Source organism: Bombus fervidus, chromosome 3, assembly GCF_041682495.2.
Source record: "Bombus fervidus isolate BK054 chromosome 3, iyBomFerv1, whole genome shotgun sequence".
NCBI lineage: Eukaryota > Metazoa > Arthropoda > Insecta > Hymenoptera > Apidae > Bombus > Bombus fervidus.
In genome coordinates, this window is record NC_091519.1 from 15913190 (window position 1) to 15935980 (window position 22791).

General features: G+C 38.0%; 4 protein-coding genes across 7 annotated transcripts in view; 1 reads left to right on the forward strand and 3 right to left on the reverse strand.

The window, feature by feature from the left end:
• The window catches only part of LOC139985758 (uncharacterized), an 88106-nt gene extending 78492 nt beyond the window's left edge, over positions 1 to 9614 (forward strand). For all 4 annotated transcript variants that reach the window (XM_072000475.1, XM_072000473.1, XM_072000474.1 and 1 more), the window contains 5 exons: positions 7393 to 7648; positions 8217 to 8401; positions 8487 to 8762; positions 8842 to 9115; positions 9188 to 9614. In XM_072000475.1, the coding sequence (XP_071856576.1) occupies positions 7393 to 7648; positions 8217 to 8401; positions 8487 to 8762; positions 8842 to 9115; positions 9188 to 9540 (1344 nt within the window). In that variant the 3' untranslated portion in view covers positions 9541 to 9614. The remainder of the gene's footprint in view (positions 1 to 7392; positions 7649 to 8216; positions 8402 to 8486; positions 8763 to 8841; positions 9116 to 9187) is intronic.
• Positions 9615 to 9907: 293 nt separating this feature from the next.
• Thoc6 (THO complex subunit 6) lies at positions 9908 to 11552 on the reverse strand. The gene is made up of 5 exons (XM_072000478.1): positions 11322 to 11552; positions 10903 to 11130; positions 10662 to 10829; positions 10428 to 10590; positions 9908 to 10339 (listed from the first exon to the last, which is right to left on the reverse strand). The coding sequence occupies exons 1-5, from the start codon at positions 11438 to 11440 to the stop codon at positions 10019 to 10021; spliced, it is 999 nt and encodes a 332-aa protein (XP_071856579.1). The 5' UTR covers positions 11441 to 11552; the 3' UTR covers positions 9908 to 10018.
• Positions 11553 to 11680: 128 nt separating this feature from the next.
• On the reverse strand, positions 11681 to 16624 carry Dnalig1 (DNA ligase 1). The gene is made up of 16 exons (XM_072000460.1): positions 16192 to 16624; positions 16069 to 16122; positions 15828 to 15914; positions 15681 to 15748; positions 15252 to 15607; positions 15002 to 15173; positions 14808 to 14934; positions 14567 to 14739; positions 14274 to 14497; positions 13847 to 13975; positions 13391 to 13530; positions 13116 to 13317; positions 12821 to 13027; positions 12543 to 12759; positions 12250 to 12485; positions 11681 to 12164 (listed from the first exon to the last, which is right to left on the reverse strand). The coding sequence occupies exons 1-16, from the start codon at positions 16209 to 16211 to the stop codon at positions 11793 to 11795; spliced, it is 2784 nt and encodes a 927-aa protein (XP_071856561.1). The 5' UTR covers positions 16212 to 16624; the 3' UTR covers positions 11681 to 11792.
• Positions 16625 to 17249: 625 nt separating this feature from the next.
• Uba1 (ubiquitin-like activating enzyme 1) lies at positions 17250 to 22494 on the reverse strand. The gene is made up of 2 exons (XM_072000459.1): positions 21801 to 22494; positions 17250 to 21267 (listed from the first exon to the last, which is right to left on the reverse strand). Exons 1-2 carry the CDS (start codon positions 22168 to 22170, stop codon positions 18485 to 18487), a joined length of 3153 nt encoding a protein of 1050 aa, XP_071856560.1. The 5' UTR covers positions 22171 to 22494; the 3' UTR covers positions 17250 to 18484.
• Between the last annotated feature and the right edge of the window lie 297 nt (positions 22495 to 22791).

A 22791-nucleotide genomic window follows, 5' to 3' on the forward strand; every position in this document is an offset into this window, starting at 1 on the left:
CCAAGTGGAACTGTCCTTATATACTCCTCTCCGTATCTCTCTGTATCTCTCGGGTCAATCTCTGTTTTTAAGGAGAGTTATTTAATTACTTTATACCTCTGATAGGTACACGTCCCAGCCGTGACCGTGGCTACGTTCAGTGACCCGTTATGTCACTTCGAGCCCAGGTCCATTGTCATAAATCTCGGACAATCATAATTAACTTAACTCACAAACAGCTATTTCTCAGTTTTATTGCTTAAGTACGGTTATAATAAAAAGTTTGGACTAAAATATTAGGGACTTTCCCAAACATTGCGAAAGAAAGGCTCCGGTGTCCTTTCATCTCCGACATATATATACCGGGAAGGTTATTTAACACATACAACAACATGATTGAAGATAATAATCAAAAGTAGCAGATATTTGAAGGGCGTGTAATTCACGGAGTGATAAACCAGTGAAAATTGTTCACCAAAGCTGTTTACAAAAGTATTAGGCACGTGACATGGACATATAATTATCGAGATCGTTTGAATGAAAGATCGTTCAAAGTCACGAGATCGCTTGAACATAGAAGAAGGTCGTGCTAAGGTTATTTAAAGATCGTTCGAGTAAATCGTTTAAGATTCTAGTGGTTTAAGAGCAGACTAATGACATTGGAAGAACAATCAAGACCATTTAAGTGGAATAGTAAATTCTCTAAACTGGTTTTCTTAAGTAGTCGTGTTGCAAGCTCGTTAATTCCAACTTTGTTGCCAAGGAAATGGAAATTCTAATTCATTGAATCTATCGAGAGTGGTTTGAGTATACTATAGAGAATTCCTCTGTATATCGATTACAGTGTTTGTCGATCGCGCAGATAGAAGCAGCCGCGTTCGCGACATTTCTCGCTAATGTTGCTCGTGGATAACGTTGCAAAGAGAATTTCCTGACCATTACTAGGAATAACGTATCGATGTTGCAAGCATCAAAGTTCCGCCTCACAACTATCGTGGATGCGGTTCCTTTCTCATTTAATCTTATATTACAATAAAGATCAGACCAACTTGAATTTTCTCAGAGTTTATCTGTGAAATATTACGCGTAGTCATCGCTACAACGTACGGATTCGCTCAATTTTCAATCATCGGTAATTCGAGTTCTCACCCTCGCAAAATCAGAGGCGAGAGACAAATCTTTTAAACAATTTCTATAGATCCCGAAAAATAGCAGGGAAACCGCTGACAATAGGAAAAAGAGCAGTAGACAAGAGCGAAGGAAGAGAAGTACAATTTTTAGGAAATAAAGTACAAGCGGAAGAAGAAAGTAAACAAGCGAACGAAGAAATGAATAAAGGGATGAACGAAGAATGAATGGGAGTAACGTTTATGTGAAGATACAGCATTTAGAGACAGAGGGATAACCAAAGAATCGATATATCCTTACGGCACTGTAGATATCTACAAGTCTATCTTTAGTTTCGTTTCACGTTTATCAACTATAGAAAACCAAGCTCGATCTCTAGGTAACCAGGCTGAAAGGAATAAGCACTATACAATAAATTACGATATTTCTAGCGCTGACAGGGCTCGAGTTCCACGATTACACGCTGAAACCGTATCTCTAGCAGTGAGAAGCATTCGAAACGAAGAAACGGAACGATTCAGACGAAAACGCGAAAGGATCGAGCGAGGGGGATGGGAAAAGTGGTGGCGTGCACGGTAATTCGAGCTAAGAGGTTGTAATTAACATCGCGCCAGCCGGCGGAGAAAGGCGGACGCGAAACGAAAGGGAAGAGGAAAGCCGAGGGTCTACTCGATGGACGTTCGGACAACAGGGAACGGGGCTACGAGAGAAACTCTTGGCCGGAAAGGTCGAAGAGGTTAAATATTCCGGGAAGGGAACCAACGACGATCTGCGAACACGCGAGTAAAAACGTGGAAACGCGTGACCTTTAAATCAATCACAGGTTCGGAGCCGCGCCGGGAGAATCTTCATTCTCACGCTCCCCAGAGAGTTCCATTCGATTCGTTCTATTTCTTTCCTCTCCTCTTTCGTACGTGATGTTCACGAAGAGGAAGTGGAGGAAGACACAGCCAGGGTTCGCTCGAGTAACTTGCAATTTGGCCCATCCAGCCTCCACTTCCCTTCCTCCGGAGCAGCGTGAGTGGCTGACCTTTGCACCGATCGCGATTTCACGAGGACTCGGGTTCACGTTGTAAAAATTGTTGCCAAGTTCTGCGAATTTCACACGTTCCGAGTCGTACATTCGAATCGTTGAAATTTCGTATTTTTTAATTCAACGATCGTGTGTCCGAGGAAAGAAAATTATTTACTTTCCTTTTGTTGGAGAATTTTTACGAGAACGGTGAAATACGATGGTGGAAAATTCGAACGTTGTCTGTAGAAATCGTAATCGAGGGATATTTAGAGATTTCGATCGTGGCAGAAGTCGAATAAGTTTGCAAATATCAGTTAGCTCCCTTAGATGTTACGTCTATGACGAATCGTTTTGTTTCGTCATTAGAAATTAAAACTTCCGTAAGAGAGGGGCAATACTATGGTAATTAAAAATTCGTTAATGCCTCGCGTGACTTGATGACGTATTCGTAAGAATGATTCGGCGGGATCAAAGGATCTCAATAGCATACGAGGTGCATAAGTCAGTGGCAACGTCTTCATGTACGTCTCTATGCCGTGACTCGTCGATTCCATTTTCTGCATCTTCAGCTTCGTTATTGTGGGAATGCCGCGGCACGTTGATTCAAAGATCATCGACTAAGCGACTAAAGGTGTACGGTGATGAACGAGCGTCCTATTCTTTTCGTACAAGCAGCCGATTAATGTGGCTTCTCATGATCGTAAACTAGAAACAAAGACCGAAAGCACCATTTACCTGCAAGACCATCCGTAAAAATTGTAACTTGATCGAACAACATAATTCAATTAACCTATCGATCTCATCAAACCCACGAAGACACGCGTCACTCGCAAACGGCTGAAAGAATCTCAAGTAAGAAAACTTATCATCCCGCTGTAACGTTCCAAGGCTAAAAGTCACCAGCTATAAAAGCTCGTACAGACACGTCGACTAGTTTAACCAAGTAACGAGTAACCGCCACAAGATCGCCTGCTACGTAGAAACTGTGCAGGATATTAATACGAATTTCAGATACAAATTTGCTCGATTAATAACGTCTGACGAGGCAAGTTTTAGCGTCCACACACGCTAACCTACTGAATTACTCGTCGCTCGACTAAATCAGCGGCTGCGTCTGTGCGTACCTGAACACGTTCCAATCAATTTCTACGTCGAGCAATGCCAACCGAAGAGAGCAACCAGTAGCCGTGAGACTCGTGAAACGCGAATCGGGTGACGAACCACATGGTCCGTACGTTTCACGTTCCAGGGAAATTGATACCGTGCGTCCAAGGTGGACAGATAAGATCGAGGTGGCCGCGAGCGAGACGCTAAACTAATGTCCCGTACACAGTGGCGCGCGAGATAGATATCTTGAGAATTTCATTAGCATGATCCGAGAAGAAGAAGGAGGTTGCTGCCTGGGCTCGCGCCACCATCACGTTCTCTCCCTTTTTAACTTGTCACCCGGGGCTAGCTCGCGTGTTCCTTCGCGCCATGGACCAGCCTTTCTGTCACTTAAACCGGACCCTCCTTCTTCTCCACCTTGCCCAGACTTATTTCTTTCTTAGGACTCCGACCAGTTGATTAGTCCACCGGACGAGTAGATTCCTAATTACTCGAGAGTGAAACGCTTCTCTTTCGTCTTGTCTCCACCTTTTTGTGTTCCGTTCGGCGCTTATTGAAATCGAAGTTAACGAGGACACGGTCCTGGTTAGTACCGATCCCAGGATCTTCCACAAGGATTTATGGGGCGTGTTGCGCGCCTGCCGTTCCTATTGTATCGCGTGAGTTATCTTTGAGCTAAGAGTTCTGTGTCCCTATTCCGATTGGTTTAGAAGTATATTGGATGTTTATTTCAATAGAGAGAAAGAGAGAAAGAGAGAGATAAGGAAAGGTCCATTATTTCGTACGATTTGATATACAGTTTTCGATCTTTTCGTTCTGTGTAGAGATAGATAGACGCGTCTTTCGGTTCTATTATACCCGTGTGTTTGTTATATGTCCTGAGAAATCGAAGATCTGAACGCTATCGCTTACGAAATGTCTCTTATCAATTTCTTTAATGAACTATTTAATTCAAGGCTAGCGAAACGTTACAAATATTTTCCAAAATATTCTAAATTAAAATTCGATTTACCATTGCAAATAATTGGAAATCACCGACTAGAAATCACTGGAAATCAGGTTCCGCGGGACCTAAGGGCTGAAACAGAAGTCGGCTTAGAATTTCTCTATCTCCGAACACCTTTTAATCGCATAATCCATAGGGGTGCAAGAAATTATTATTTGACTTTCGCAAAACGTTATACCCGCGCATCTTTTTTTGACTACGTTATCCGAAGCATTCGCGTTATTGAAAATTTGTTAGTCCATGGAATTTATTATCTTGTTCCGGTCGTCCTAAAGAATCGAGTAACGTGGATCGCCGATGACCACTGTTGGCAGTCGGCGTGTTAACCGAGGAAAAAGATATATTTGAAGAAGAAAAAGGAAAAAAAAGAGCGGTGAAAGTAGTTTCGAGGTAATCGGTCGGCCGATCACCGGAAGAATCATCTCGTGGCGCGTAACACAAAGGGCTCGGTATAAATTATAACGGCGTTCCGGGGGCATCAGAATGGCTACTTAGCCGGCCCATTCACCGCGTAAAATCGAAAGCCCGGCCCGGGTGAAACGTCTTCATTTTTCATGGCCACGAGAGTCCCGGGGTTGCAAAGCGCGTTTTTCCCCCGGGGCTAACCCGCTTCATTACCCCTTCGCAAAAGAGAGAATATAAAATTCCCGACGTATTCGATCAGCCGTGAACAAATTACTATATAATTTTCCCGCCGGCGCGATTATTCACGTTAATGGTGCAATAATTCATAGGAACGCGTTTGCAGCCCGGGTCCAACGGCCACGTGAATGTCTTCGGAGATCGGTCCACGCGAGAGGATGAAACGCTGTTGAAAGATTGCACGGATAGTCGCGAGCCTCGATTCGTTTAATGGAAACGCGCTTGAAGCCAGGAGCCGTGCGATTACACCAGAAGAAAAAAAAAAAAGGAGCAGCTTTTTTCTTAATGGAAAATGAACGGGTTGTTCTTTTAGATGAATTTTCGTAATAGAATTAAAGTGGTTTCAGCTATAGGATAATATGAGAAAAGGAGGGTTATTTTCTTGATAGATTGCCAATGTGTTGTTCTTTGGAATTTTCGTAATGGTATTACGTAATAGTAAATCGGTTTCGGTTATGAAATAATATGGCAAGAGGCGAATTCTTTTCTTAAGGGAAGACGTGTTCAAAGATTGGCTTAAACACGGTAACGCGAGAAGAAGAGGATTCTTCTCTTAATGTGAAACTCTTAGAAGAATTTTTGTATAACGCAATATCAGTTTCTTCTCGTATCGATTCTTACATTATCAACCAGCAGCTCCAGTTTCGTATCTCTTCGATACAGAATTTTTCTTTTCGGAAGAGAAAGATAAATATCGTCGGAAAGGTACAGAGGGTTGAAATGATTGGGGTTAGTTCTCTGGTAACAGAAGACAATTGTAGTTGTTCAAAATACTACGATTAAACGAATATAGTCAACGACCTGTTTAATCAGCCTTAATTTATCGCCAGCTGGATAAAATAGTTGGAGAAAATTTAATTTTATTTCAATTAACTTGTAAATTACGTCGATTAATAACGATAAATGATACGACACGTGCTAGCTCTTGCCATAATCACAGAACGTTGTGCTTGTTCCTAGTTTAGAATCTCGCTAAAAGTGTGTTAATCTAACGAAGAAAAATGCTTCTAACCACCGTAACCACAGCAGGATTCTTGGGAGACCGCAGTGTCCCTGGTGGCGCGAGTCCTCCACTTCCGGGTCTCATTGTTTCCTATGAAAACGAACGAGACCCAAGAGTTGGAAAGAGGAGGCCGCGGCGTAGAAATTTTACGAGGCGGTCCGTGACGTTCGTTCGTAAATTTCACGGTGGCCATGGCTGGTATTTATGCGAGGCGACAGCTGTAAATTTCCACGGCACGGTAAACCACGCCGGGGACAAGCGTGCGTCGACGAATAATTCATTTGCGCCAGAGCCGGCCCGCGGGCTAATTGAACGCCTATGAGACGAATTAATAATCCACTTTGTAGAAAGAGCTGCACAAGCGAGAGATTTACCGCGATCCGACCCATCGTGGCACAAGCTCGCGGAAGTGCAATATATATTCTATCTTGAGCAAACGAACCTATGGACGTTGTTGTCGTAAGTAACAGCGACGAGTAATAACGGCTCGTTATTAGCGCGTTTGTCGTTTAATAAATTAGAGAGGCATGCGGGTGTGGGCACAAGATGATCTTATGGGAAATGCTGAACGTGTGATCCGAGTTTTAAATCGTTGGTTTATCCCTTAGCAGACTGGTCATAGATACGTAGTCTCAGATTACACGACAGATTTTATTTATTAAAAATTGTTGCGTTATGGGGATTCGATAAATACGTTTATATGGCTGGAAATAATTAGAATATTTATTACGAATGGTTTCATTGCATAATCCACAAGGCGACGAAATCCTATGGTCTCGATAGATTAACGAGTGACTCGTACGATTATTACGGTAAAGATCGAGCGTAACAAAAATAACGAGAGAACCGAGTATAAAAATGAAAAGTGACGTGAAAAATATTCCTCCGATTACTTTGTTTGTTCGTTAAAGCGTTCACGGTCGAAGATACGGAAATTGTACAGTTTTAGATCGGATGAATTAGTAGCTCCTAACGTGCCTGCTATAAATCTCGTTCAATGAATAACACGTTCATAAACTGGACAAATTTTTCATACGGCAGAAAAATAGAATATTTCAATTGATGCAATCGCGCCAACTACAAATTGCTACAATCAAGTGAACAATTGAGTTGGTTTTGCCAGGGTTGGAAATTACATTAACAACGGCTCTAACGAGCCTCCTATTTCAATTTCTGAATGATCTACGCTTACACTTCGCTTCTAAAACGTCCTTTGATTATTCACGAACCTCAGCCGGTAGTCATTCTATTTATCTCTTGTAAAGGGAAGTGCACTTCTGTAACGCAAACTAGTCTCTTGAATAGCGCTCATTTCCCGTACAGCCACGTCTATTTACATTCGTGTAAGAGCACACGTGGTGCTCGTTTCGAGCTGGTTATACCAACCAGTTAACACGACGTATTTTCCTCTTACAAAGAGGACAGAAACCGAAAGATACAAATGTTGACGGATGTTAAGAGTTTTTCCCCGACGTGTAAAAGCGAATTAAACGTTGGATGTTCGAATTTCAGGAACATGGCTGTTCGGTGCAGACGGTGGACCTGGTGGCGGACTGTCCTTTACAGGTAGTGACACCTTCGTCGAGGTCGCCGTCACCGCCCAGATCGCCGACGCCCGCGACGCCCTCGACGCCCTTCGTACCTCCGAGGAGCATGGGGCAACGGCCAAGCACCCTGTTGCGCCCCAAAATCTCTTTGACCTGGGTGCTACGCGGGCAACAGCAACCTGCGTCCAACAACAGTCATTCTACCGCCAATGGGAACGCAGGTCCGTGGAATATGAGTGAAAGAAATAGTCTAAACTATGGGAAGCATGGTCGTGCAATGATTTCGTTATAACGGAGTTCGAGCGAAACGTAAAAAAGTTGGGTCAATGCTTTAGATGAGGGGAATTTGGGACGAACGTAAAGCCTCTTGGAGGTCGAGCAGTCGTCCGAACGTGGAAAAATTGCGTCAAATAATAATTGGCACGTGAAGGGAGGAACCGAAGAGATCGAGTAACGGGTCGAGTATGGAGGTTTGATCAGAATCGGGTCAGGCGATAATCCAAATATAGGAACCTCGCGTATGAAATTCGAGGCGAAGTAAAAACCTAACTGTATGAAAATTAAATTAAATAGCAATTACGCAATGGAAAAGTTGGATCAGGCAATATTCCACGTACAGAAAATCGAGGTCGAGCAATACCAGTTGAGAAACTTAAGTCGTGTATACGTATACTTGATTCCTAAAGAGGAGAAATGACACGGTCTCCATGCAAGAAGAATAAATATCATAAATTACCGGTAATTTTGCTACTTCGTGGAATTCTAAGAAACAATGTTATCTTCGTATAGGTGGGAACGGCGATCGAGAGGGCTTGTCACGAGACAGTAAGGAAAGGTCCTCGAAGAGGAGTGTGAAAAGCGTGAAAGAAAAAGATGGTTGTAAGGAGAATGTCGACACGGAGAAGCGAGAAAAGAAAGTCCTGCATAGAATAGAGAAGATCGAGAGGACGGAGAAGGTGGAAGTTCAAGAAAAGGTTCTCTTCTAATTAACATCTTTCAACGTGGAAAACACAACGCGTTAACAATTTACATTCACGTTTATTATCGTCCTCCTTTCAGCCTATCGGCAAGGAGGCATTGGCCAATGAGACATCGTTGGACAGTCCTCTGGAGAAGCAGTCAGAAAAGGAATTTTCAGGGCTAAAGGAGGCGGCGAAGGAGAAGGAGAAAGTTAAAAGGGCAGTGTCCGAACCATCTCTCGTATCTCGTGAGTCAACGTCCACGCCTAGTGGCCGAGAGAAACACAGACATCGAAGGACCAAACGGTCCCACAAGCCCAGACCTCCGAGCAGATTTGGCTACGAAATCGCCGATCTTGATGCGTATCTCACCAAAGTAAGTGCTCTTTCAATTATTAACAACGAGACGATATAGCCTCTACAACGTTACTTTGGAAAATGTTTCACATCTTTAGGCCTCTATAGAGAAACCTGCCAATATTCCCGTGGTCCTCTCGTTTCCATCCGTCCTATACCAGACTCAAGGTGGTACTCAAGACGAGATGGCTCTCCCTCTTGGAACAGTGGTGAATGCTGTGTTCAAGAACCAAACCTGGCTATACGTTCAAACTCCACACGGCCAGGAAGGGTACGTCGGGTACGCAGCTTGTCTACCATTGGGGATATTACCACAACCAACCAGAGGACCATGTTGGGAGGACTCGACAGACGTATTTCCTCGTCCCTTAGGTAATTTAAAAATTCATTTCCAATAGTATCGGTTCTAAAGTTCAGTTTTCATTAGTCTGTTGTTCTTTCCAGGTAACATGACTGATACGGAAAAGCTCAGAGATACAAGATCAGAGTGCGGAGCTCGAGGTAGAAATCCAAGGGTAAAACGAGGTTCTAGAGATGCAGTATCAGCCTGCGGAGAACGCAGTGTCGACAGATTGTACCTCAGGGCCGCGGCGAACGCTAGAACCAAAGGATCTCGGCATACTTTACTCGTCATACGTAGCGATTATGAGGGTCAAGGTGGGAACGCTTTGAGCGTCTCCAAGGGTGACGTTGTCGCACTACTTAGCGATCACGTCAGTGATTGGTTCTGGGTCCGTTCGCGAGACGGCAGAGAGGGCTTTATCCCTGCGGTGATAGCAGGTCATGGTTTCCTATGACTCTTACGTTGCTGTTGTTTGTCTAAAATTAGTTGCTCGTTCAATATCATTCGAAAATAAATTATCATTGTATTGTCTACCACCGCATCATTTGTCATTTAACATTTTTCTACGTTCGATTTCTTAATTAATTCTTTGCTTTTTTCCAAATAAAACGCATAATGCTCCTTACAGTGAGAATTTGCTATTAAGTTTCCAACTAATTTTAGACGGATATTAACTGTGTTTCTTTATACATATTTCATAAATGATCTATTAGTCGAATCTACCCGAAGCTGAGGATGACCGCGTTACAAGAAATCACAACTAACAAACAGATACTTGTATATTTGTAAAAAGTTTTATATCATGTTTTATAAAATGCATATTGTATTAATATATTTATTAAAAAAGATATATATATATATACATACATAATGAGATCACCTTCTTCTGTAAATTAATCAGTAGGTTTTTCTGTTATAATATTTTATTTCTATTAAGCAAATTTTAACATTAACTCGCGGTAATTAAAGTTCGTACAGATGTCTATGTTGTTCGAGGAACCGGCTATGCTGAACACTTTTTGTGGATTTTCCTGATATACAATACTATATACGGTATTGCTGGAAGTTGGCACTTTAGCTAACATTTCTCCTTGATAAGTTAGATGGTAAACGTGAGGTGCCGTCCCAGCAGCTATTACACGCTCTTCGTAGATGTTTGCCACGTGGATGCCTTCGTCCGGAAGATCGAATACAGTAGCTGCTTCCATCGTACGCATATGCCATAAAGATAAACTTGGACCGCCACCACATAGCTAAATAATCATTATGCATCAGGTTTTCTTTAATCTTTACATTAAAATAAATATACGTTCTGCAGAAATAAAAAAAAAAAGTATATACCAGCCAATCTTCCGTGAAATCTATGGCGCCAATCCATTTTCCAAATCTTGGTCTGGCAACTTTGTCTACTAAATGAGGAGTTAATATATTGGTGTTTTCTCTTTTTCGTAAATCCCACAACCTTACTGTTCCATCTTCACCGCATGAAGCTAACTGATTACCCCTGTGAAAAGTGAAAAACTTTATGTACAAACTACATTATGTATTATTTATTAATAATTATATTATACATACATTAAGGATAGGCAATGAATATAGTCTGTATGTCCTTCTAAGCTTCTTAATATTCTACCATCTTCTAGAGTAATTACATAAATATTATTATCACCACAACCAGCATACACAATGTTATTTGATTTTGAATATACTAAATAATTTACATCTGGTTTTTCGTAACTGTCCCTAAAAATAAATTGATGTTAAATATCATAGATAGTCGACATCGTTCATCCAAAATTTTATCATATAATTTTACTTATTAACTGGAAGTTGTATGGTCCATGATACTTTGCTTTTTGGACCTTTACTCGAAGTAACTACTTTCCAATCCCATCCACATATTTCTCCTGATGTTGCTGTTACTAAGAAATTGTCTGTTGAAACCATACTTTCCACTTGTTGGTCGGGATGTGCAGTGAAATGATAATTGGGGCCTTGTAATTCATTTTCTTCGACTTTATGCGGTCCTAGAGCTTTCAATAACCTACAAAAAGAAATTCTTTTATCTGAAGAATAAATTAAATTATAATTTTAACTTACCTAAGATTTTTAAATACTGAACAAAAACTTTTGTCAGTTTTTACTACTTATATTATGTTGTTTATATGCTCTCTTTGACGTCGACATAACCTGTATTTACATACTATTGATTATTTAAGTCAGATATTTACTTACTCAAAAACTGAAATATCTCCGTAAATATTTCCAGCCAATAAATAATTTCCATCCGGGGAGAAAGCTTGTGACAATACAGTGTTATAAAATAATTTTTGATCAATTGTACCCGACATCATTTGTTGATCAACTTTCGTTGCATTCAAAAAATTAAGGTTAGAAATCCAATTCAATGAAAGTTCATCAAAAAGAATGAAAGGAGTTTACTAAGTTTTATAGTCTACCACGTAGTTAAAAGTTATGTATCGAAAGGTTAAAAATTCAGTGGTATAATTAAACTGTTTTTATTAAATAGTAATCTATACATTCAAAACAATTTTTTGTAGTATGTGTAAATAAAGTACAAATATTGAGACAATAATCATCTACGTACAAAATATTTCAATTTTTGATACATTATAAAACAGTCCACCTTATAAAGAATGAAGGCATGTTTTATCCACATACCGCAAATTTAGTGAAACGTTAGATTCAATAAAAGTCTTCTTCAGCTACTTTTGTTGAAGATGTCTGATTTTTTATCTGCTCTTGACTATTGTACATATTTGCAACTTGTTGCGCTGATGTAGCATCTTCATTGTTTTTATCATCGCGAATGCGGACAAAACGTGGAAATCGCAAAGATATTCCTTTCTCTGGATCAATAATACCAACGGCTGCCTTATGAACAGGTGACAAAGAAAGATCTGCACATTTAATTTCCCACACTTGAACTGGTTCGAACCAGTGATCAGGTTCGAGAGACGAGTCATAACGATAGTAGGACTTAGTTTGTGGTATTATATGTTCTTTGAAGAACTCTGTGTGCTTTTGAAGGTCTTCTTCACTGAATCCAGTACCAATCTACACAAACAAGAAACATGTAAAGGATTAAAATTAATATTTATCCAAACGTTTAAAACGTTGCAATGAAACTAATGACATTTACTTTACAAATACTTTGATATTCCTCATTCTCTTGATCATAACAAGCTAAAAGAAATCCTCCATAGGTTCCTGTCCTTTTTCCTTTCCCTATATAGCCACCAATGACAACCACGTCTAATGTATCACCCACACCTTCTAAATAATCTTTCTTCAATTTTAACCAATTTCGAGAACGCTTAGCAATCTCATATGTTGCATCCTGTTCTAAGGTCTTCACCATAAGGCCCTCGCAATTGCCTATTAAATACAATTATATATTTTTCTAGAATTATTTATTATTAAATAGAGACTAACCTTTGACTGATTCATCTAAGAAATCTTGCACTTGTTCCATAGTCGAAGTATCTAAACTAGTTGCAAATTTCCATTCTCCAATTACTTCTTTGAAATTCTTTTTCAATAATTCACGACGTTTTATGAAAGGTTGTTGTACCAGTGGTTCTCCATTCAAATACAATAAATCAAACATGAACACACATACTTGAACTTTAATATCTGCTTCATTTGCATCCTAAGGAGGTCAAAGATATATGTAAAACTTTCAAAGTAATTTTTTATACATTTTGCATTACCTTGCGTTTTCTTGTACTGAGTATTTGGAAAGGTAGGATTTGTTTATTCTCGTTATCCCAGGCTACTGCTTCACAATCAAGGATACAACTTTTAACTTCTTCACCTCGGGTATTTTTAAATCTTCCTATAATATCAGGATATTTGCTGGTATTATTTTCTTGATTCCTACTGTAAATACTAATTTTACCATCCTCTGCTAAATGAATCTGCAAAATATTTATAAAAGTTAAATATGTTCTTTCCTTGTAATATACTATCTCCATTCTGTAGTATATATAATTATGAAAAATAAACCTGTGCTCTTTCTCCATCGTACTTCCATTCACAAGTAAATTTCAATCCATCGAAACGCGTTAATACTTCTTGCACACCTTTAGTAGGATGTGCCAACATTGGCTTCATAGGTATGCCAGGTGTAATTTTACATTTATTTGGTAATTCTTCAATCCCCTCTTTTAGTAAAACAGGAATTATTTTGTCATAATTTGGACATTCACTGAAAATAAACATTATTATCACACATATAAAAGTATTCAATGTTGGTATCTAAAATAGAAACAAATTCTTACCAATATGTTGTTTTAAGAGTAAGCGCAGTTTCGTCGTACTTTTGTTTAAAGGCATCGTTTGACATTTTCTTACTTACGTCTAAAACTTCTGGTGGATAACTTTGTATTGGTGGTGTCATAGTATATGCTAGTGCCAAAGCCTATAATAAACATATATCTTTTACCAGATTTTCTGTATCATACTGTAGCACTATCTTTAGATTACTTAATGAAAAAATCATTTTGCACAAATATATTAGGTTGTCCGAAAAGTGTCTTTCTTTCACAAACGTGTTTTTTACAACAGTGCACTTTCATACAAACGTGAAACCAAGTCTGTGAAATATCGCGGTGTTTATCTCAACAGAACAAAATGGATCGTACGTAATTCGACAAAATAATATAAAACAAAAAACGTTGTGCGTCTATTACTTCCTCATAAAATGAAAGAAACTTTTCAGACAACCTAATACTTACTTGTAACACAGATTGTTCTGCTAGACCAATTCGAAGTTTGCCGGCTAGGGACCGAATCAGATATCTGGCTTCAGTAAAACGACACGCTACAAAAAGCGATTGAATTTTATCCAATTTTTTAGTTAAAGACTGTAAGAATAAATTACATGATTACAATAAAAATATTCTGAAATTTTATGATTATAATACTGGTATAAAGTAATTACAATTAAATATAATCAGTGCCGTCCATAAGCGAAAGCTCTTACGTGTTTTTATTTATGTGCCCGTATTGTGGTTACTAGAGCTTTACGAATTTCGAAGAGAGATAAACGAATCTGATAGTTTCATTTTTTCACACACATTTTATTCATCAATTGAAGAACGAGCATTTCGCGTTCCGCCAATGTAAATGGAACAGCACTGCTCTAAATTAATAGATGCATACCGCAGAACCAGTCATTTGTGCGATCTCTTTCAGCCTAGTATATACATTTGATACTGTCAGTGGAGCAGGTTGAAACATAGTTCTTTGATTGGAACGACTGCCTTCTGCCACGATGCCCAAATCCCCAACTGTTTGAACGTCTGCTTTAATTTGAGCTAATGTTCTACCAGTACATTGTGCTATAGCTTTCATCAAATTTGTTTCTGCCACCCCTAATTCAATCCCTGAAAAGAAAGTTATCATATTTAAACAAAAGAAGAAAACGATATATATACACATCTGGTAATGTTTACCTTCATAAGCAGGTGCTAATCGATTAAGACATAAATATATGCTTGGAAGTAAGTCATCTGGGCTTAAAACTATTACAGATCGGAAATAATTTGATAAAATTTCTATTATTTTTAATCGAGCGCTTGTATCTTCGATCAATTCCAACGTACGTGTCAACGCAATATATGGTACCCTAAAAAAATTAAACAATTGTTTTACGATTGCAACAAATGATACACTATTAAAAAATATGAGACATACTTTTCTCCCTGTTTCCAAAATGCATCATTTATTGGGTCATATTTCGAGGCACTAGGTTTATAAGAGTGACTGGAGGACTTTTTCTTATCTTTATCAGTATTATTTGTACTTTCTTTCCCTTTTGGAGCTGAAAGATATAAAGTTTGTTAAGATACTTATTTATTTATTTAGTAACATATTGATAAATTAAATACCAAAAAAGTTATGTATCTTTTTCACAGGCTTCTCTACATTGTCTTCTTTTTTCATTTCTTCTTCTTCGCTGTCCTTTTGATTATCTAGAACATCCTTATCAGAATTTTCTTCTTCGTTAACTGGGTTATTTTCCTCCACATCAAGATTTACTTTTTTGGGACTCTCTGGCAACTATTAATCAATATGTATTAATAATCATACATATGTATATACATATATAAATATGTACAAAAAAATATATATATATACTAGATTATGTTCTTCTTCGTCACTGGAATCGACAGGTGATATTATCCTTAACCTTTTTTTAGTAGCTTTCTTTTCACTATTTTTAACATTCTTTTTAGTTTTAGATTCCTTAGGCGAAGACTTTGAAGATTCAAATTTATCACTTGTTTCTGTTTTCTTTCCTACAGTCAACTCATTTTCTTTCTGGTCCTCATCACTTGACACATCTTTTATCTTCTTTGCATCGCTCTTCTTAGGGGTACTATTTACTTCATTGGCTTTTCTTTTCTTTTTAGTAACAGTAAGTGGAGTTTTACTTTTCCTTTTTTCCTTTTCATTAGTTATTGCTGTTGGTGATAGCTTAATTTTTGGTGTTCCTAGAATATAGGTATAACATCAAGAAAACTGAAAAATATAGATTACATTTATTTAATTACATATGTAATTTACCAATTATTTTCTTCAGTGGTAAAGGAGATTTTGAGACTGATTTCTTCCTTGAATTTCCAATAGGTGGACTAAAAAAGAAATTTTAAATACACTGTATCAATTCTAATGAATCATTTCCTAACAATTGCTGTAATTAAATTTAATTACCTGACAGTTTCACTGCTATCTCCACTATCGTCTCTTTTTCGTTTAGGGTTTCCCGAATTGCTTTGGTCTTCATTCTTTACAATTTTGCTATTAGCAAGTATCCGATTAAGAACATTATTTACAATAGGGAAAAAATCATTATTCAATTGGAATTGTTTACTTAAAAATATCACAGATCGCGAATAAGTATTATTGAATACAATTGATCTTACATTGAACGCAATACGAATATACCACGTACCTTTCATTATTAGGTTCAGTCTTATCTTTCGTACTTGCTTTCGAAAAAAATAACCTGTTAAATAAGAAGAAATATTACGAATATATTAAAATAGTGAATAAATTATTTTGTTAAATTACATACGTTATACTACGTTGTGCCATTCTAAGGCTTTTTATGGTTATTTTCCTGTACTGTTCCCGCGCATATTTCGTGGCTCTAGGGTTATGGTATATTTATCGAAATTTGTATAGAACCTGAAAACGGGTGGCACAACTGACCAGAAAGGTGTTTTATATGCAAAAATAAATCGAAAAAAAAATAACAGTCTTTTCGTTTTAGATTTTGTTTTCGAAAAAATCAAGTTTCAAGATTCGTTGAGTAAAATTTCTGAGATAAAATTTATATATATTCAGTACTTGGTTGCTACATATTCATTTGTACAGTCAGTGGAACTGATATATTGAGGTCTTAAATTAAAACGTCAAGTAATGACACTCATTGATGTAACCGTACTTATGTCCAACGAAACGAGACTTTGACTTACTGTGGCTACAACTATTGACTGATACTCGAATGTCATTGTCCTGTCTCGTTGGACAAACTGTAGGATATAGAAATCCTTTGAATCGTAGGCTACAAATTTTTTCATTAAAATACATATTCAATTTTTCCTGAATAAAGATTATTATGAGTAAAATCTGGAAGAAACAATTTTCAATTGTCACCATATGCAGTATCATTTATTTTATATAAATTAGAAACATATAGTGGTCTAAATTTAAGTTGGAAAGTTCAGCATGTACCATATATGGCTTACATGGCACTCAGTATGTTTTTGCGACGGGAACTTTGAGACTATCTGAAATAATTAAATATTTTCTACATTGCAATATTTATTTGTTGACAAATTTTACATTTTAATAAAAAGAGAAGACGAAAGTTATTAAATAACGTATGACATATTTGGTAGGTAAATGTTCACTTGCATTTAATATAAAATGAACTTGGCACGATCTTATAGATGAACCTAATATATATCATTAAGATTTGCAAGATTAAAAAATGAAAGCTTACAATAAACGAGATCAAAGTTCGATTTATTAAAATTTAAATATTTTTTAATTTTTTCAAATTTTAATTATTCATTAAGAAGATAGGAGGAAGCATGTGTATAAGGGAAAGAAAAACACCGTTTCAAATTTTATTTTCATTACTATATTTCTCATGTTTCTTGAAATCCAAACACATCTATTTATTATCTATTGATAAAATAATACAATAAATATCCGCATTATCCTAAAATTAACAAAATATCTTCCTTTTTTTTTTTCTTCTCGTATTCCTTGATCTAAAGTGTGCAATTATTATTTTTTTTTTTTGAAGCTTCTTTTCAAACATCTGTTCTTACAAATTTAAATGCAATATCCCTTAATAACAACAAACAGCCTTAGCCAATAGTGTATTCGGTGATTAAAAAAAGTAAAGCGGACAAAATGAAAAATCATCAATAACGTATAGATTACATAAAATCTTAAAATATCGAGTTCGATAGTAAGCACGTATTAAGAATAATAACGAAAGGAAGGGGAAGCAATTGTGATATTTTTCTTCAATTTCGTGCGTGTCCTTAATTCATGAAAATAATGATAGTAAATAGAAAATGAAAAGCGATACGACAAAGGCAAGATACATCTGCGTCCGATTCTTTTTATTATGTTTATTTGCGGTCTATATTAAATGTGTTAATTATTCGTCTAAGGACCATTAAGTTTATCATCCAGTAATTTACATTTTGATCCTATACATTGAGTTGTGAAGTGTGTGAGTCCCAAAGAAAATTCTTACCATGACAATTCCCTTTATGATCCAATATGGACTAAACTTTTTGCAACCTTTTCATATTCTTTTACTCTTCCTTTTTTTTTTTTTTTTTTTTTTAATCATTTTATAAACAGCACAAGATCGTAGATTCTCTTGTACAAATTTTCATCTTCATATACCTCTTTTATCAACAGTTCGAATTACCTTAGAGCTAGATCATCTTTTTTTTCTTTGAAAATATAGTTTATTAAGAAAGACGAGAACTAAGAACAAATTTTACGATTATCATTGAAATTATTTCGGATAAACATAGCAACAGGTGATGAATGAAAAAGGGAACAAATAGTTCCAGCCCTGAAATCGATATTCAGGAAAAAGGGAGATCATAGTAAGATGAACTCCGTGGATCCCGCGATTCCTTGCTATTATAAATGCTGCAAAGCATCGACGATAGAAATGAACCTTTTCCTTTCTTTTTTAAACTTTGAGAACCTTACATAGAGAAAGAGTAATATTCTCTTGTATCGTATTGTAAAATAGAAATTTGTGGAAATTACTACGGCTAAGTCAGTTAAGTAGATATCTCTCGTTATCCTGGTGACATCAACATATTTCACGGCAAAGTGTAGCGAACATATGGAACTTCCACATCATTGCCATCAACATCGTTGCAGCAGAGTTCAAATACCAACGCACGTATATGGCTTTCCAATTTCTTCTTCGATACCTTCTTCACCACTTCAGACATCAGAAGGCCCATACGTTCTTGGCATTTAGGCTTTGCCATGAAGAACGAGTAAAGCATGCAAATACCTTGAGAGAGCATGGTGACCTCCAGATTGTGATGTTCTTTGAAGTAATCCAAGAACTCTTTCAGTGTCAACTCTCCTTTCACTTCGAATCGATCCCAGAGGGTCCATTCTGAATCATAGTACTTCAGTTTTGGCGCAGCAATTGGTTCTGAAAATCCGAAGAAAGGCAGAGCCAAGTTGACGAAGCCATTCTTATAAACAGAGAGATCTTTTACGCCGCGAGTCAGTTTAATAAGCTCGAGGCAAACTAAACCTGCTACCACTGAAGTTGTAGTAGCAATGGCTGGTATTATTTTACCAGCAATTAGTTTACTCTTGTGTCTGTCAGCTGGTGAAATTTTGTAGTTGGTAGCACGGAGATTTGAAGCTGCCACAATGAAGTCTATGTGGAAGTTGGTATCGTCATCCTTCTCGAATTCTTGCGGATGTATTACCAGGCCGTTAAGATCTTCAATCCTTGGTAGTTCTTCTTGTAACTGAGTGAGTCTTTCATGATCTATATTTCCGCTACCATTGGACGCTTGTACCTGTGAATCCGTTTCCGCAATTTTCACTCCAGATTTTGGTGTGAATTCCGGCACTTGAACAGTGCTAACAATCCTAGCTATTTCATCTCGGTTTCTGTTAACAGGAATACCATAAACTTTTGCCTTTAAATTAGCAGCAGCTACAATATAGTCTAAATGTAGTGGATCATTAACGTTAAATGTGAGTGGTTTGGGGCATCTTTTTGGTCCAGACCAAAATGGTTGACCACTGGATGTTACTTGATCAGGAGGAAAATTATACAGAAGTTGTCTAATTTGATTGCTGTATTGTTCCTGCCAGTGGCAACGAGCCCATGCGATGCAGTCGGCGAATGTTTTTGGTCTTTCATCGACCAAGGCGGTTTTAACGGATTCTAATACTTCTAGTGGTTGAACTCCAGGTAATTTTAGCGTTCTCTCCACAAATTGTGGATCGGATATATGTTGAGCGGCGTTTTCCGCCGCTTGGCGAAATAGACCTTCGAAATTGTCTCTGGCCCATTGCAGAGTGTGTTCTATAGCATAGGGAAAATTCTTTAGCGTGCAGATTGGTACAGTCTTTTCCGGAGGATCTTGAGAGGAGCTGTATGATTCAGTTAAAAATGGAACGACAACTTGAGTATTACCCTTTGTACCTAATGTACCAGATTCCAAGAGGGGCTTCCTATAATATACACAACGACGATCCATATAAATACGGGCGTTAACGTTATCTAACGCATTCGCAACCCCGTCTAAAACCTCAAAAAAGTCGTCGTTATATACTTTCTCTGTTTCAGGACATACTCTGTTTTCATGAGCAATCACCTTCATGTCAGGATTCATACTTTTTATAACTCTAGCTGCTGTTGATGATTTGGATTGCTGAACATCAGATGGTCTAAATAAGAATTGTCTATTCAAGTTAGATTTTTCTATCAAATCCATGTCAGTGACTATTACACTACCATTTTCAGCACCAACACCTAACATTGCAAAGTTCTTGAGCAATTCACACCCAATGGCTCCAGCTCCTACAACAAAGTATTTCAAGCTTCCAATTTTTGACTGGAATTTGCGGCCAAAAACCGCAACCTGTGAATCATAACGTGATCCAATAGGACGACAATCTTCTTCTGTAAGTTCAGAACGATCTGCAGGTAGACACTCAATAGCATCAAAATACAACCATTGGAATATAGGGTGGAATTTTCCGGAACAGGCCTTCATCACTTCTTGGGCTACAATTCCTCCAATGGTAGCATTCATTGGATTTAAATTTCCAGAGCATATCTTTGCAAATATTTCAAGCAGCTCTGCATTTATTTCCGTCTCACTGCCTACTTCCTCTTTAACAGTTTTAGCAAGATTCAGAAATTTGTCTGCATCCTCTTGATTCCATGGTCTAGGTAATTGTCCATTTTCTTCTATGTATTTATGTAATACAATAAAAGCCAAATGTATCTGTTCTGGATAGTCAAACTTCCCAAAATCAGTTATCTGGAACTTTGGTGTCTTCAAAGCATCTTTCAAAGAAGCAAATTGTACGATCTTTGGCATTTTTACTTGTGTTACTATACCACCCCGAATATATTCAGAGTATTTAGATGTATCCCCAATGCTGAAAGTGTACGGACCAAGAACTTTTATCTTTATTGGATCACAACCATTTAGTTCTGTCATGCCCTGTATTTCGGAAAAGGTGACAGAGTCACCATCCTCCATGCCATGACGTGTATCGTCTAAACAAGTAACAACACCTTCGGTATCTTGCGAAATACTGGCAACCATTGCACTTACAGGTGGTTCACCATTGACATCAACTACCGTAAATTTTTCTCCAAAATCACAAAAGACTTGAGAAAATAGGCCTCTTGTATCTGCTACAATAAGTGCTATATCATTTGCATGAGTAATTTCAGAGATACGTAATTGTTCATTCAATGGAGTTTCAGTCAAAACCACAACCTTGAACTTCTTAATAAAGGAATCTGTTAAAGGCCCGGAATAGTGACATGTAGGGACATAATTGTTCAGCTCGGACAAGCGTTGACAGCAAGCAATAGCACGGTTTTTACCTAAAAAACAAAGTACAGTAATGTAATTTTACTGTTTAATCATGCATTTATATAGCTTAACTACATACTTTTTGAGTGAGTCACACAAAAATGAAATTAATCAATAACATGGAGGTTAATTGTTTAGTCTTTTTAGTTAATTGTTTTAGTCTTTTTTAAATGATAAATATTTTTTGAATATATCTAATACTATTGAAAATTGTTGTTACCAACAATTTAGTTAGAAAATAATAAGAATTTAACTTATACAGAGACATATACATAACTATACAGTCACAAAAATTTCCATACAATTTCTACCATTTGCATTTGCTTTACGCGAGACACAACCCGCATCTATTTAAAGAAATTTTTTTACGATAATATCGATGAACAAGACGATTGGTTATATTGTTATATCATCGCCTCGTAAGATCGCGCAATCTTATTAAAATGGATCAAATGCATATAAATTTGGAGCATGAAAATAACGTTGGAAAATAATAATTTCTGTAGAAGAGGGATTCATGTATTTCGCGGGTCAAGCCGCTCACCTACGTCCGCCTCGGTAAGATAGAACTGTGAGCCGAGGTCTGAAATCTGGCATAATGCGTCATCGTGCAAAGTAACGGACTTGACGCCGCCGAGGATGACGTTCTTGGCGATTTCGACGCCGAGTCCGCCAAGACCGGATATCAAGACATTCGAGGATGCCATGCGACGCATAGCGTCATGGCCGAGGACGTAGAGCTGCCTAGAGTATAGACCCTCGTCAATTTCGGTGGTAGACCGAGACGTCGAGCCATTTTTCGCCATGTCTGCGGTCGTCGTCGGGTCGTCGTCGCCTCCTCCCGTGGTGGCAGCAACGCGTCGCTTCTTAGCTGGGGGGTCAACGGAACTCTCCACCACCTCAGCACTAGACATCGGACTTCACGGGGCGCCGTATTATGTCCGTCGATTGTTTTTCAACCCGGCCGACTGCACTTTAATAAAGCCCGTAACTGCACCGCACGCACCACACACCAACCTTGCTACACGCGCCCGCTTTCTCCTTCTCTCTCGACGCGCCTCTCTTCGTCCGTTCTTTCTCACTTCCAGTTTACCCTTTCAAAGCTGTACCCGAAGTCTACCACGATACCACTGTTCATCCAACAATGATTCTCGTTCTTTCATCCGCTCTGTTGCTACTCTCGCAGTTGCACCAGCAGCAATCGAGATGTCGATGCTACCTTGATAAAGTGGGGATAGGGATTCGATCAGTCGGTAAAACAGCGATACCGCCTTATTCGTGAAACAAAACCGTCCCCTTTTTTATTGTCTCGAATGCTTCGCTGATTCTCGACGATGACATGTGACGGAGTAACGAGGCAGGAATACAGATTTATCATTACCACAACGAAATTTCGCACGTTATTGCTTTTTTATTTTCCTGTTGCGACATCGTGAATTAACATTACATCATGAATTTTGCATTTGAACAGTGTTCGGTGATTGGAGTAAGAAACAAGCGAATGGGAAAGCAGACTGAATGAATAGTCGGAGATG